A 14,802-nucleotide genomic window follows, 5' to 3' on the forward strand; every position below is an offset into this window, starting at 1 on the left:
GAAGGAAGGCAGGATGCCCTGAGACATCACAAGTTTTCAAAAATCTGTATGTCTTCAATATAACCAAAACCCCTAAGTCATACTTTGTGCTGAATTGTCTGCAATAATCTAGCATGTTCTGCACACACACTAGAAGTAAGATAAAGATAATCAAAAGTAAAGGAACTTTAACTTTAGAAAAACACAACTGTGTTTCACTGATAATTCTTCACAAGGATCAGTGCTCATAGGAAGGAAATATTGAGATTTTCTCTCTCAGTTATTAGCAGTAACTTAAAATTCACACATACAGAATACAAGTCACTTTGCAAAAAAAATTATGACTAAAAAATGTGGAAAAGATATGCATGTGAGAAAGTTAGAAAAGTCACAATCTGGTTTTAGATAGCACCCAAGCAGGTAAACAAACGAAAGCTGAAGATTGTGCTTTTGCCAGTTTTCTCTGTTACGACACTTTTGTGTTTGAGAACATGTACAGATGTTGTAGTGCCAGGATGTAGCAGAAGTCTCTACATTTATAGCAGAAAGTCTGAATAATAAATACCTAAGTCATTGCAGAGATGTCACCATTGCCTTGATACTCTGAATCATCTAAATATAGGTTAACCAGCAGTGGATGAGTAGTCACACCAGAACACCTGATAAAATGATCTGTGTATATAGGTTGCAAGCCATCTAATCAAGTCACCTATGAAGAAAGTGAGACTTCCTTGAATTCTATCTTTCATATAAGACAAATCTCATGTGTAATGTAATATTTCATGTAATTATCAAATGTGACATTTATAATAGGATCTGATGTCAAGGATTCAATTTCATGTACTGTAGCTTCAAGGCCCGTATGGTTATTCTGTGAAAAATAGAAACTGTAGGCTATTGTGACTGAGAAAACATTGTTCCTCAGCTATTCAGAGACTGCAGTGGAATCTAAGCCCCTACATAGCAGGAAGAGCTGTGGAAGGAGGGCAAGAAAATATATATATATGAAATTTCATGAGGACTTTTTTTTTTTTTTGGCAGGGGAAATAGAGACATATCAATGTGCATGTATATATTATTCCAAACTACTACTAATTTTTAATTAATTTGTGTGGCACAAATCAATAAAATATAGGAAATGTAGACATAAACATTGTTTTCTGGTTTTATCTCACTGCATTATGAACAAAAAATATGTAGCTTTGTTTTCCAGTTTTCTGGTGTACGTCAATATTCAGTATTTAAATCTGGATATTCTCTAGTGCCCAATTACACTGTAACTCTTTTTACAAAAGGTTAAAAAAATTAAAATTAGGCCAGCTTTGGTTTTAAGGAAGAGTTATATCATGTACTTTGGGAACGAATTGTCTAGTTTTGGTTTAGGTTTTTAATATTTTTTTATCTACAGTTTGACAAAAATAAAACTGGGTAAATAAAAAGCAGTTCAATCCTCTGTGCATAGCAGGCAGGTGGAGTCTGAATGCTAAGATTAATTCTGTCTATCTTTATACTGCATTGAGGTCATCTCTTGAAGTTCTTAGCAACACAGGGATGCTGATTTTATGACTCTGCATCTTCATGAGTAATTCAAAAAGTGTCTTGTCCATTGGAAGGAAGTTGCCCAGTAGAGCTTTGGTTTTTTTGATGTGCTCAGAATACAGTGAAGATAATTGCTGAGGTCCAAGAACTTAAAAAAGAAGAAGGCAAAATACAAAAGGCAAGAGGCAAAAGGAAGATGACAGAATGCAAGGGCAAAAGAGAAAAAAAAACAAAAACCACACAGGAAAAAAAAAACGGGGGAAACGCCCAAGAACAGAAAATTAAAAAGAAAAAAGCAAGAAGAAAATTAAGACATAATGGTAGTGAAGTTAATATTGATGAATAGCGAGAGGTATAACTAAAGCCTTTGACATACAAAGGACAACACACCTATATGGGTCTGACTACGTAACCTCCAGCTTTGTAGGTGATCATTTCTCACTGTCAACATCTGTCTTACATGCTGTAGGTACAAGATTATGGAAAAAGCTTAGAAACAAATGGAACAAGCTTAGAAACAAATGACCTTCATCACACAATGACCTTTGCCCATCATTGTGTCTTTTATGTCAAGTGTCTTGCATCAGGGAGTGAGTAAGAACTGAATAAAGTCTATTGAGTCTCCCATGAGAAAGATGATGGTCAGAATTCTTTGGTCTTTTTCCCAAAAACTTTTGCCTTTAAATATGAAGAGATGAAGACATACTTTTGAAGTGCTGCTCATTACTGGAAGCTATAGAGAACTTGGAGAACTAACCTTCTCCCACAAACTGAAGGGATGCAGTGTATTGCCCAGTTCCTGGGGCTGGTGAAGAGGAGGTAAAAGGCATAGCTTTTCCCTGATAGCAGGTTCTCCATGTGGAGGGACTATATTCTGCAAAGACTCAGTGATTGGAGTATTAAGAACATGTTCTCCATGTCTTTTTTTGCACGCTGGAGCATCTGAATAGAATCTGTACATTGCCTTTGTAGCCTTCAGCAGGCTCATCCACAGTATTTAATGCGTACTGTTGCAATAGCTATTGAAAGGAAAAGTGTTGTGAATCACCTATAGTGCAAAAAGGCCCATCAGTGATCATTAACAGCACTCAAATAAAAGTTTGTTGATTTGTGATATGGGGATTGTTGAGGCCAACTGCAAGGCAGGAGCATGGAAGCTGATTTGCCATGGTGCAGGAGCTACACCTCCAAGGAGTTTTGCTACAGAGAATGTTGCTGTTTGAGACTGTGGTGACTTACCTACCTTCAGCTTTGCCATCTATTCCAGCCTGTCCATATCTTGCTGCCTCCATCTCCAGTCAGAGGTCAGTGTCCCTGATTTTAATGCAACTCCATGTGCAATTGCCTCTTAACCTGATTTTGTTTTGACAGTATGGTATTCTTGAACTGCAATCTCTTTTGAAAGAGATGGATCAATGTGCACAGTGATGTAACTATGCTTATGTAGACCTTAAAAATGTTAGGAGAAAATTTGTTTCATTATGCGCATCTTATTAGAGATGTTCTGATTTTTTTGTTTTACAGCTACTCTGGAGCATGACTGGAGGCACAGACAAGGCTGAAAAGTATTTTAGACTTTCAGACAGCTCTTCCTGAGGTAATTCTCATGCCAATGCAACTTGCCAGCATGTGTTAAGGTTGATTTTTTCCCAGGTTAAACCAGCAAGTAGCTTGTGTTGCAATTTTCTCCTATAATCAAGGAGGTTTAAGAAATCTGTTCAGTTCTCATTTAGTCATGCACTAGAAACATAGGATTCAATCTGAAAGTGTGATATTTATATTTAGGTATCATGTTTGTAACATGTACTTAGATGATTTTCCCTTCACCCAAAATAATGTGATTCTCCAAATTAGTAGACATTTTCCAGGAAATACGAAAAATTATTTAAATAATTTCTTTGACTTCTTTAGCAACTCAGTAGCAGTTTCTGGTTGCTATGGTAAAATTCATCCTTCTGCAAAAGATCAGGGAAAGGCTTTTGTATTACATTAGAGGAGTCTCTATCCTGCCTCTGTCAAGGTTCTGGGATGGCTATAAGTAATGCATATTGCACATAACACTCCTCAAATAAGTGAATTCCACTCCCAGGCTAAATTCCTCGCACTAAATAATGATTTGCTTATTGGTATAAGGAAGCAAACTCCATGGGATTTAGGAATAGCACCTATATTGAGGTTTTGATATGCTGTTACTAGATCTGTCATGCTTCTAGGAAGATACATTTTCACACCCTGTTCCCAAAAATAGAAATGTTTGTTCGAAAGTGAGGATATTTGGAACATGACCTTATGCCTCAAGCTGGAAGAAGTATTTCAGGAAAGAACTGGAGCAAGACTTATTTCAGTCTCTAATGGGACTAAGAACATTTTCATAGGCATTATTTTCAGTACTTCCCAGGTAGGTATGGAACAAATTGACTCCGTTCAGGGATATACTATGTATTTACATCAGTACATGTCAGCTGGTCTAAATTCAAAAACAGTTGACATTTTTTCAGATTGGTTAAGCTTCCTCATTTCCAGTATTCAGATTTTTGTGTTACCTCTTTTCTTCTTCAGCTGAGAGACAGTTTAACAGAACATCTAAACATTGTCCCTTGCTGAGGCTTCCTAGACAAGTAGTTGTGGTGCAAATGTTCTCTTTACTGTCTACTTTTTTTGTTATGCATAGCAAGGATATTAACCAATTGCCAAATGTGTAGCATTAGTTTCAAGCTCAGATAGAGCCTTTCTTAAACCACTTGGTCATTTCACCCTCCTGGAGCCCATGGTACTTGTAACTGACCAGACTTACAGAAGGTAGATCCTGCTTATGTTGGTAGGGCCAACATAACAAAAGAGGCCTGGGAGCACAGCGTCTGACAGTTCAGCCAGTGAGCAGTATCCTGTTGAGCTGGTGTGACTCCATGGCGTTTGAGCAGGTGCCCGTAACTCCTATAAACAGACTAGCAAAGCATAGCTTCATCTTACCCCCAACACTTGGCATCCTAGAAGACTCCTGTTGACTACTGGATTTGTTGCGGTTCTGATTTTTCCTTTTGTTGTTGGCTGCTCGGACGGAACGGAAAAGCACTTCACTTGCCTTGAAGAATGCAACCATGAATGGTTGCTTTGACTGAGGCCCATGTCTTCCAATCAGGCCAGCAGATTTAACATTGATACTTCGACCTATAAAGTAATGGAAATTGCAAGTTAAAAGGTGAACTTCTGCCCCTCCTGAAGCCACAGTGGGAGTTAAACCACCGACTGAAACATACCACGGAACTTGCCATAATCCTGAATTTACGTGATTAAGAATCCTAACTGCATTTTGTTGAACAGAACTTAAAAGACAAAAAAATTCAACCACTTGCAAAAGTTTCAACAGCGTTAGAGATATTTTGCCATTGCATAAAACTGCAGTCTCTGTGTGCTATATATCTTACTCATTATACAGAGATTTTACTTCAGTCTCATGCACACATCTATAGAACTCAAAAATAAATGAGCTGCATTAAAGTCTATTTGCTACAGAAAGGAAAATGTAATGTGGTCTTCTAATTTTTGCATCATTTCAGAGTGACATGTGGAACCTTATATCCCCAAAGCAAATCAGTAGGAAATAGAAGTGTAGATAATAAATATACTTCTGCTTTAAAAATAACTACTGTACAGTGTTACTCAAACTGATGTTCATTCACCAGTAAAGGTAGGAAGCCATTCAGTCTTTCAAGAGAAGAAAGTTTGAAATATGTGCATTATTGACTCTGGTTCTGTTCCCAGGGGATTTGCATATTTCTTTAAAATATTTGTTCAGTCAGGACTGTGTGGTAATCTCACTATATTATGCGGTCTAAACCTCACCGAAAGAAAGGAAAGCAAAACAAGTCAATGAAACTGCATCAGTGACATTTTAGCAAATAAACCCTTGCTCTTAACGGAATTTATTTTGGCAGCATAAACACTTTTGTGCGTACGTGTATTATGCAGAGCCCTTCAACCGTCAGAAAATGAGACAGTGTCATGTGAAGTTGTGCAGCTGTGCTGGGTGGGGGACACAGAGGTCCTTTAAATGGGGAGGTGTGGGCACAGGCACCGAGTGCGCCGTGCGGCATCGGGGCGCCTGAGGATTCTTCTAAACCGACTGGAAAACTTTGCTATGCGGGCAATGGAGGAGCATCTGCCTCACAAACATATATTGCTGTTAACTCAATCATCCTGAAAAAGAACTTGCAAACAAGCATAGGAGTAAACCTTATAGAAATAAGCATATAGGTTTCCTTTTCAAACGCAAACTTACAGTGGCTGCAAGCCAGAGTCTATATTTTTTAAAAAAACTCTATCACTGGCTTAAATGAAAGAGGCAGTTTGATTTGTGGTTAAAGTAGTTTCCATTCTACTTCCACTGTAACAAATATATTAATTCAGCTCAGACTTCCTCCTTCTGGCAGCCCTTTTGCAGTAAAAAGAGAAATTAGAAGTTCCAGCCAAATACCATACCTTGAACTGACCCACTTCAATACATAAACACTTTTACAACATGTTTATTCAGGTGTAGCACTTTAAATTGGTTTAAGATGTTTCCAGTGACAGAGAGCCCAGCACAGGCAAGAGAAGAACTGAGAAAGTTAGCAGTTATGGAGCAGAGTAATTGGCAACATATTCTGAACAATTTTGATAATTACTTTTTTGACTGCAAGGGAAAAATATATTTGTTGAAGCTTCTGATTTCATTTTAAATGGATTTTTAGTCCTGTGTTTCTTTAATTCATCTTTTCATGTGTTTGAGTTACTATTAAATAATTCAGTAACATTAATTTCTATATGTTCCAATCTTCTATTGCAAGTCAGATATGAAAAACTGTACAGACTATTCTCTATTCATTGCAACATGGACAAGCTAGCCTCTTACCACAAAGTTCCAGGTTTCCCCTCATTTCTAGAGGGAATATTTTTACCATTTTTCTTTATTTTTTGTTCCAGTGACTCTCAGAATTTTAATTTTATCTGTAAAACATTCATGTCTTACTGTGGACATTTTAAAAATACTATTAGATTTATATATTGAGGACTGTAAAGATGTGTGAAGCTTTTCTGAATTTAAATCTAGGTTTTCTGAATTTACAATGGTGGATATTGTGTGTGAAGCAAAATATCCTTCAAACCAATGTGAACTCCCTTTAAAATAACTTTTAATATTATTAAGTTTCCTCTGGGTTTCCTTTGGACTTCAGCAATGAGATGACTATTAAGATTCCACAAGTTAAGGCTTACTTGGTTATCCAGGGTATAGAGATATACTATAAAAAATTAATCCTGTAACCCACAGTCTTTTTACACACAGAAACAGTTTATGTGACTTTATTCCTTTATTTGCTTGATCTTCTAAGCAGCCAGCAAGAGTTTTTAGAACTTCTTTGTTTAATCCATGAATGGTATACACACTGAATCTGCTTCTAGTGCAGTCAACAGGAAAACTTTTATTGACTTTCGTGGGTTAATCATTAAACTTTTCTCTCTCAAACATATCATATACCTTAGTTTAACTGCAACTTTCAGAAGACAAAACAATCAAAATATACACTGCCCTTGAGACACTATATTTCTTCCAAGGAGGATCTCTGAACTGTTTGGTTTGGAAATTCAAACCACATATGTTGTCTCCATTTTAGGTCGATTCTTTGCAAAAGAAAGTTTGCATTTACAGACCTTCTATTATCCTTTATTAAAAAAAAAAAAAAATTGGTGTAGGTGCGGGAGATTTCCTTCAGTATAAGAACACACAGCTTTGCCCCTTCCTGAACAGGAGGGAGCTGCCACACCAGCAGCTCCATCTGTACGCTCCGGTCTAATTAGGTAGTCCTTACCTTTGTCTGTAGTGTGAATTTCAGAATACAGTAAGAAAAACCTTACTCTAACCTGAACTGCCCCTTGTAGCAAAAAGCATTCATGGGCTTCATTTTTGTAAATGATTTTAGTCTATCATTTCTTGCAGTGTTTAGAAAACTCTTGGCTTCAATGGAAATTGAAAATCCAGGTCTCTCAGGCATGCAGTTGTTCCATACTGTGGCATTAGAGCAATATTTTCTAAAATCAGCTGAGTGACTCAGGCTAATCTGCTTAACTGCACTTGGAGCCTCCCCTACGTGAAACTCGTAAAACCAAAACAGCAAGATGCTCATTTCTGCTTCTCTTGAGCATCTCCGAACAAAAATTGAACATGGTCAAGTATTCTGAAAAATGGGTTGGTTTTTATCCTTCCATGTCTTTAATTCTAAGGATTTCAAAGATTTTTTTTCTTCAAATTTTAGAAGAAAAGAAGAAAGTACAAGAAACCAGAAATCAGCTTGTGCCTACTCCGCTGAACCTAGCATCTGCAATTGACCCTATACCTAGGGGTTAAAAAAAACCAAATGCATAACTGATGGACTTACTCGGTGCTGTGGCAGTCTGAAGCCTTTGTATTCTTCACATTCTGGCATGCCCTTCTCAATCATGCTATGATAATTAATTATCTCATCTACATATTGACAGGTATATTTGGAGATTTAGACTTATTTAAAGCGATATACTCCAAATTTGCTGAACTTCTTAGTCTTTATTCATGTGATTCGGAGTCTTTGGCAAGATACATTTGTTTGACTTGGCATTTAAACTTATTTTTGGCTTTTATACTGTTTGATAGTAAAATGCCCTTAGCAGTTTCATAAAAGTTTGCATGGAAGTGCAGGTTTGACTCTTTGAACTGAATGAATATTATTTCTCTTCTCGTTCTGTCTGTTTCTCTTCACATTCTGTCCTCTTATAATAAAGGAATCACTACTGCAAAAATAACTGTGAAGTTCAGCTTAAAAAAAAGTTCTACCTCAACAATCCTGATGATTTTGTTTACCTACAAAAGAGGAACAGCACTTAAGTGATAACTGCAGAGCTGTTTGTTGTGTCGCTATGTCTGCTTTTATGCTGTCCCATGCGGTCATATCATACAATTCTTTTCATGAACTGATCAAGTTCCATCTTAAAAGTTCATTTCCCCCTCAGCTGCTCCAAATGGAAATGCAAGAGCTCTTCAAGCTTTCAAAAACAATCTGCCCTGCAGTCCTGACCTGGAAACATCTCCTCGTTTTTCACGGCATTCAGGAAGGTGACTTTTACTGAGATCGTCAGTGCAGATGCAAATAACAGTGGTAAGATTTGTGCCTTGACTGTCTCTCCTCAGGCAGTATATATTTTATGTGAAACATTGATCAAACACTAATTTTGCAAGACCTTTCAGCCATTATGCATCTTGGCTGGATTTACGCTGGCAACACAGTACAATGAGTAATTCCAAAATCCATTATTTTATCCTGAGTCATCAGACTGCAGCAAACCACTCATTTTGTTATGAAAAACCAGCACTTATTTACTTTCAAAAGTGCTCAAGAAGTCACAAAAAAACGTTTTACAGATTAACCACTACTTCTAGGTCACATCAGTTATTTTGGTAATAATTTCACATATCTGTAGTTAGGAATGACAAAATTTAGTGATGTTGAGAATTTATTTCAGTACAGTTTGATGGAAAAAAATTAAAATTCCAGTGCCACACCTATGATTTCCTCCTTATGGGGAGTGACATCTGAAATGAGGATTGGGAAAGGACTTTTGGAGAAAGATCCTGAGTAGACAAGGTCCAATAATATCTAACATTTGAGAAAAAAACTGCCCTGAGGCTCTGAGTCTGAAAGCTCATAAAGTAGCTTTCAAAATTAGATAGAAACTTTTGTGGCTTCTCATGCCTGAACAGTGTTCTGGAGAGTAATGGGATTTGAAACAAAAGAACTGTGGTAGAGTTTGGCTACCTAAGCTTGAGTCAAGGCTTATTTAAAAAAAAAAAAAAAGAAAAAAAACAACACATATGTGACAAATATGTATGTAATACATCTTCAACACTCCAACTCCAAAGTATTTGTTACTGTCTCTATTGTATCTTTACATATATTGTTAAGCAAACTTTTCCTTTGGTGGACACATTTGTCTATATCAACATAAAATATGTTTTTGAAGAAAGTTTAATGTGTCTTATTAACTCTTCTGCTCCCTGGAGGCTTTAAGGAATTCTGACAAATGGATGGTCTTGGATGCTCTGCTCTGCCTTTTCTAGCTCTCACAGATTTAGTCAGCAGTAAAGATTCAGTCTTTGTTCGTCAAATCTTACATTTAGTTGGTTTTATTCAGTTCTGCTGAAGGAATTTTAAGTATCTTTTTGTGTTGGTTTTGGTAATCATAAAGCTCTTGAAGAAAGCATTTGGAACATGTAAGAAACCGTGATATGCTGTATAATGTAGCAGTACCATATATGCTTACACAAAAAAATCAGATGTAATCATACGCAAAACCACGAAGTAAGTACTTGATTTATCCTTTCAAGTAAATGTGCTTAAACTGTGAGTGGCTTATGGGAGTCCTAGGGCTTTTCTTCACTGTTAAAAAATGTGTTCAGGAAGACAATAAAACAAGAAGAGATTAGATTAATTGGTCACCCACCAAAGAATAAAATGGATAAAAGCCTTCTGAATGGAATGGAACACAAATGCCATTATCTCTAAAATAACGGTGTTGAGAAGCAGATGCATCCTTCATCTGTCTGGGGAGCAGGGTAGAGGGGAAGTTGCACAGCTGTATAGCTGGGACCAGTGTGCACCAGCATGCAGTGGTGGCAGAAGACAGAGCAGGAGCCCATTTCACTCACCTCCTTGATTCTTCTGCCTAAAGTCAGTGTGCCCTTATTAACAAAGGGTGTGCTCGTTTGCTACGAGCCAACACAATGCTGACTGTATTTCTGACCCAGCTGGAACTGATGGTTACACCTATCTGAGCAAATCAGAGTGCTGGAGCTGAATCATCCACTTTGCTCAGGGTAGGAGTGTGCTCCTCATGCACTTACATCCCGTGCCAGCTCCACCACCGATTCCCCAGCACCTCAGGGCAGAGACCTTTCCCGTGGGGACAGATGCCATGAGGTCACCCTTTTTTGGAGACTGAGAGAATCATCCCTCCAACTTGTTTCACATCACAGTATTCCTGAGCATGTTTAATTTACTAGTGCAATTTTGGCCAAAGTCAGCTCTGAAACAGAACTTACGTAGCTGTACTTAGGCAGTGCTTGAGCCCAAGCTAATAAAACCTGCTGAGGGGCAGGATGTATTAGCTTGGGTTCAGTGCTGTGCTAACAGGGCTATACGGCTTCCAGATGGCTCAGAATTTAGTTAGAGCTATTGCCTGCCAAAGTCCATGCATATATCAATATAAATACATATATCCCAAGTACCCCCCCTATAAGGAGAGTAATGAAGGTGATTTTGCTCCTGATACTTTGCCTTGTAAATACCAGATCCATCAAGAGATTTAAAGGTAGCAACTCAGCATCATCTTCCAGAGTGCTTGATAGCTACAATGGTCATGTAAGTTAGGTGCCAAGGTTGTCTAAGGTCAGCTGCATGATAAGACTGGTAACATTTAGTGTGGTAATGGCGAGGCCAAGACCAACACAAAATATGCAACCAAGTACATGAAGAAGCCAGGGTGCTGCCACAGGTTTCTGTGGGTTGAAAGCAAACCAACCATTCTATGCAACACTGAGAATATGGTCCTGTTGCCTTTCTGAAGGCTTAGTAGGAGAAAGGGACCTTGGAAGAATCAGGCTGAAAGGACAAGAGGCTAGAAGAGAAGAGCATGTTTTCTAATTTCTTCCCCATCATTTCTCGAGAACCTCACCAGTCCTTCAAGCAGCATGTAGGGTTAGGATCCAAACCCCATTCCAAGGGACACCCATAAGAGTGTACCCAAATACATGCTGGAGGAAGAAATGGCCTTCCCCCGGTTCCACTTGTATCAAGGAAGCTATTTCTTTCAAGTTTTTCTTTGCTCTGAGGAAAAAGAAATCCTACTGCTTTCCCACCTGAGACAGCAGGAATGCCCAAAGAAACCTTCCATGGAACTATGTGGTAATAGAAATCACCTTAATCAGCTTTGGTTTTTCAGAATTGCTAACATTTTCTTCCCCACTGATATGCTGGTGGATGGAAAACAGAACTGAGAGCTGCAGTAATCTAATAAAAGGCACAGAAGTACACGACTGTAGGGCTACCCGTGATGATGTATGGAAAGCTCTATATTTGGAACCTGTTTTATTCTGTGGGTCACCAACAGTCATTGTTACACGTTATCCCCCCTCTCCCATTTTCTATAAACAATGCTAGGTTCTCTTCAGCAGTGACATAAACAGAAAAAGGACTTTTCTAGCTGTTTATACTCCTTCAGCAAAAGTGATGTGATGTTCAGACCATTGCTAACTTCCAATTATAAAAATGTTAAATATTAATGAAAACGTGCTGATTCACTGGAACATGTTTTAAGTCTTAGGAGACATATATTATATATACAGGAAAAGTGTTGCATGGAGCTTTTTGAATTGTTTCTGCATCTGCACTGATTTTATGTTGCAATTCATCTGACACCCGTGTGTCCATCAGCGTAAAAAAGATCACCTATTGTTTTAAACACCGCAGAGAGTTTTGGTGTCAAGAGGAGGGAATCGGCCAAGAGGGTATGCTGCAGAATGTTGAGGAGACATTAAAAAACAGAATCAAAAAACCATGATCCTTAATTTACTGCAGCCCAAGGGAAACAGTGTTTGACAGCTTCCATATGTGTCATGCAAACCTTTATTCTTACTGTTCAAAATAAAACATCCCATTAAGAGAAAAAGTGTACATTTCATGCTAAAAAGGGATGTATGATACCAAATACTGTCTTAAAGAAAAAAGAAAACATTCCAATGTCATGTGGCTTTTTGTACTTTTTCAGGATTTTCAAAGGGAGAAAAATACGGATTACAACAACCAGACATTCTTCCAAAGCTGTTTTTTCACACTGTTATATTAAATAGTTACAATTTCTTTTTATTCCTTATGTAGACATTATTACTACTTGCACACCATCTTCAGGGATCCAAAGAAATATATTTACAAAAGTAATTGCCTAAAAAGTCTCTGGAAGATAACTATAAGAAATTATTTTTAATGGTAGTGATAACAATATAGTAGCACCCTGGAGTCTCAGCAAATATTGACACCATATTTTAAAGTTGCTTTATGAATAAATCTAAAAATCAGTATGTATTTACAGACTTGATTATCCAGGCCCCTAGTGGCACCTAAATACCTCAAACAGGGACCCTCTTACTTAACAGAATCCCATTTAGTTTAATGGTCTGTTGCAATAGAAAGGTTAATGGATCAAGTCTTATAAATATCCCTCCAGTTATGGAGGCAGAACTCCTCTACCTCCTGTGAACTCAGCTGACAGCTGGAGTCACGAAGAAACATGCTTCAGACCTGCAGGGCCTGAAGTTCACTTGAGCCAAGGGAAGTTTTTTTGGTTGATTTGAACCAGTCTCTGAGCTTTCATAGAGAACTGGTTGGAGGGAAAGTGGGTGGGGTTTTCTGGGTTACAAACCAAGTCCACTACACACTGAGTCATATATAAAAATTCATGTTCCATCTGTACACAAACGTGTCATTCAACTGCTAGTGTTTCTAATAGCTTCCAGAAGTAACAGTAACCCAATAAAAATAATCAAAGCCTTAAGAGCAAAATTGTAAGACTATGAAAGGATGATTTTCCTTATGCTAAGCTGAAGTAGTGCAGCACAGGTCTTCCCTACAGTTTTGAAAAATTTAGTCCCTAGAAGGGCACTTTTCTTGTATGAATAAACTGAAAAGAGGACAGAATGTGAGAGAAAAGGGGAATTCCCTCCTCAGTCAAGCTGCTGTGTTGAGAAAGTCAAATAAGTGAGGTGCAAAAGGTAAAGCTCCTTGTGGCTTTGGAATTTAAAATAGAAAATTATTTACCACCTTTCTGATCTTGGGAGTAGGCTGGGGGAAATATTTAAGTGAACTATTCTTTTACAAATTCTTTAGTGTATTAACCTAAAAGTTTCCTTTTACCCATACAAACTTTCCTGCTGTTTACTGAACAGATATAATTTTGAGGCTGGAACCAACTGATTGGTGGTTCTAGGGCTTCTTAATGAATGCCTTTCATGGATATTTAATTTTCAAAAATTTCTGTATTTGAATCTCCTGGAAATAAAAAAGTCAAGAGTTGAGTTTATTCTGGAGCAGAAAAGGTGGCCAGAAGGCAGTCCACATAATTTGGATGCCTAATGGAAGTGTCATCTCCTCAGAATTTCAAGGGCTTTAAGATGGCCTCACAAATCTAGGCTGCTGAAGAGATCCACTCCCCGTACAGCCCAAGCTCAGATGTGGTGCCTACAAATGCTGATTGAAGGCATCAAAAACTTGGTCTACTTTGCATTGCTCCCTCCTTTTTCCACTTACTGTACTCCCACAATATAGGTAACATTAGATGAAATGGTCGTCTGCTCTGATGCAAGCCTGCCAACTCTACTTTTAAGCATTATGCCTAAAGGACAGTTTTTGCATAACTCTCCAGCAGCCAGGGCACTTGCTGAAAAAAGTATGAGATGCTTTGTTCACAGCCCAGCTGAGCCCGAGGGAGAATTTAGATCAAAACCAATGACAAAATGTAGACAGAACAAAGAAAGAAGAAAAAAAATATTAATCCTTACACCAGGGTTTCTTCTGCTACTCATTAACATTATGTCAGTTAAGGTTTAGATTAACTGGCATCATAATAGATTCTTTGACCTCTGACATAAAAAGCTTTTTGACAAGAAAGAGCTAAATCTGAAAGTTTGCTTGTAAAGTAGTATGGATTAAGTGAACCATCATAGAAAAAACAGTCTGTAAGTCTCTTTTTATTAGTTTCTAAAGAAGTCTAAGTAAAGAACATTTCTTCTAAAAATATTATTTTGCATTGAGATGCATTTTTAATTTTAATGAAGAGCATAACTGTGAATAATGCAGTAGCCCAGCAAATTTGTATTAAAACCCCCACAGCTCTGACTTCAGTTTTGATAGTGGTTTTTCTAATTTTCAGTTAATTAAAATTCTCAAGATTCCATATTTTCAACCCATTTCAAGAAAAAAATCTTTTTTTTTTTTTTTTTTTCAAATTACAGAAAACAAATTTCCACATGACCCTATTGTTAACCTTTCTCCAATATCAGTATCAGCAGCTATGAGGTACCTTCTGAACTGTCCTGAGGTTATTTTGAAACTTTCTCCATTCTTCATCCCAGAAAGTTCTTTAAAAACTTTCTAAAACAAAAATTCTCCAAATTTACCTGAGTTTCCTGAATGTAATCATCTATGGAAGAACATTAAAATGGAACTT

General features: G+C 37.5%; 1 protein-coding gene across 3 annotated transcripts in view; it reads right to left on the reverse strand.

The window, feature by feature from the left end:
- BMP5 (bone morphogenetic protein 5) overlaps window positions 1-14,802 on the reverse strand; it is a 56,561-nt gene that overhangs the window by 11,401 nt on the left and 30,358 nt on the right. For all 3 annotated transcript variants that reach the window (XM_027898325.1, XM_027898327.1, XM_027898326.1), the window contains one exon: window positions 4,489-4,686. In XM_027898325.1, coding sequence (XP_027754126.1) covers window positions 4,489-4,686 — 198 coding nt within the window. The remainder of the gene's footprint in view (window positions 1-4,488; window positions 4,687-14,802) is intronic.

This window comes from Empidonax traillii, unplaced genomic scaffold (genome assembly GCF_003031625.1).
Source record: "Empidonax traillii isolate 1590-97213 ecotype Southwest subspecies unplaced genomic scaffold, ASM303162v1 scaffold591:size1139884, whole genome shotgun sequence".
NCBI classification, from domain to species: Eukaryota; Metazoa; Chordata; class Aves; order Passeriformes; family Tyrannidae; genus Empidonax; species Empidonax traillii.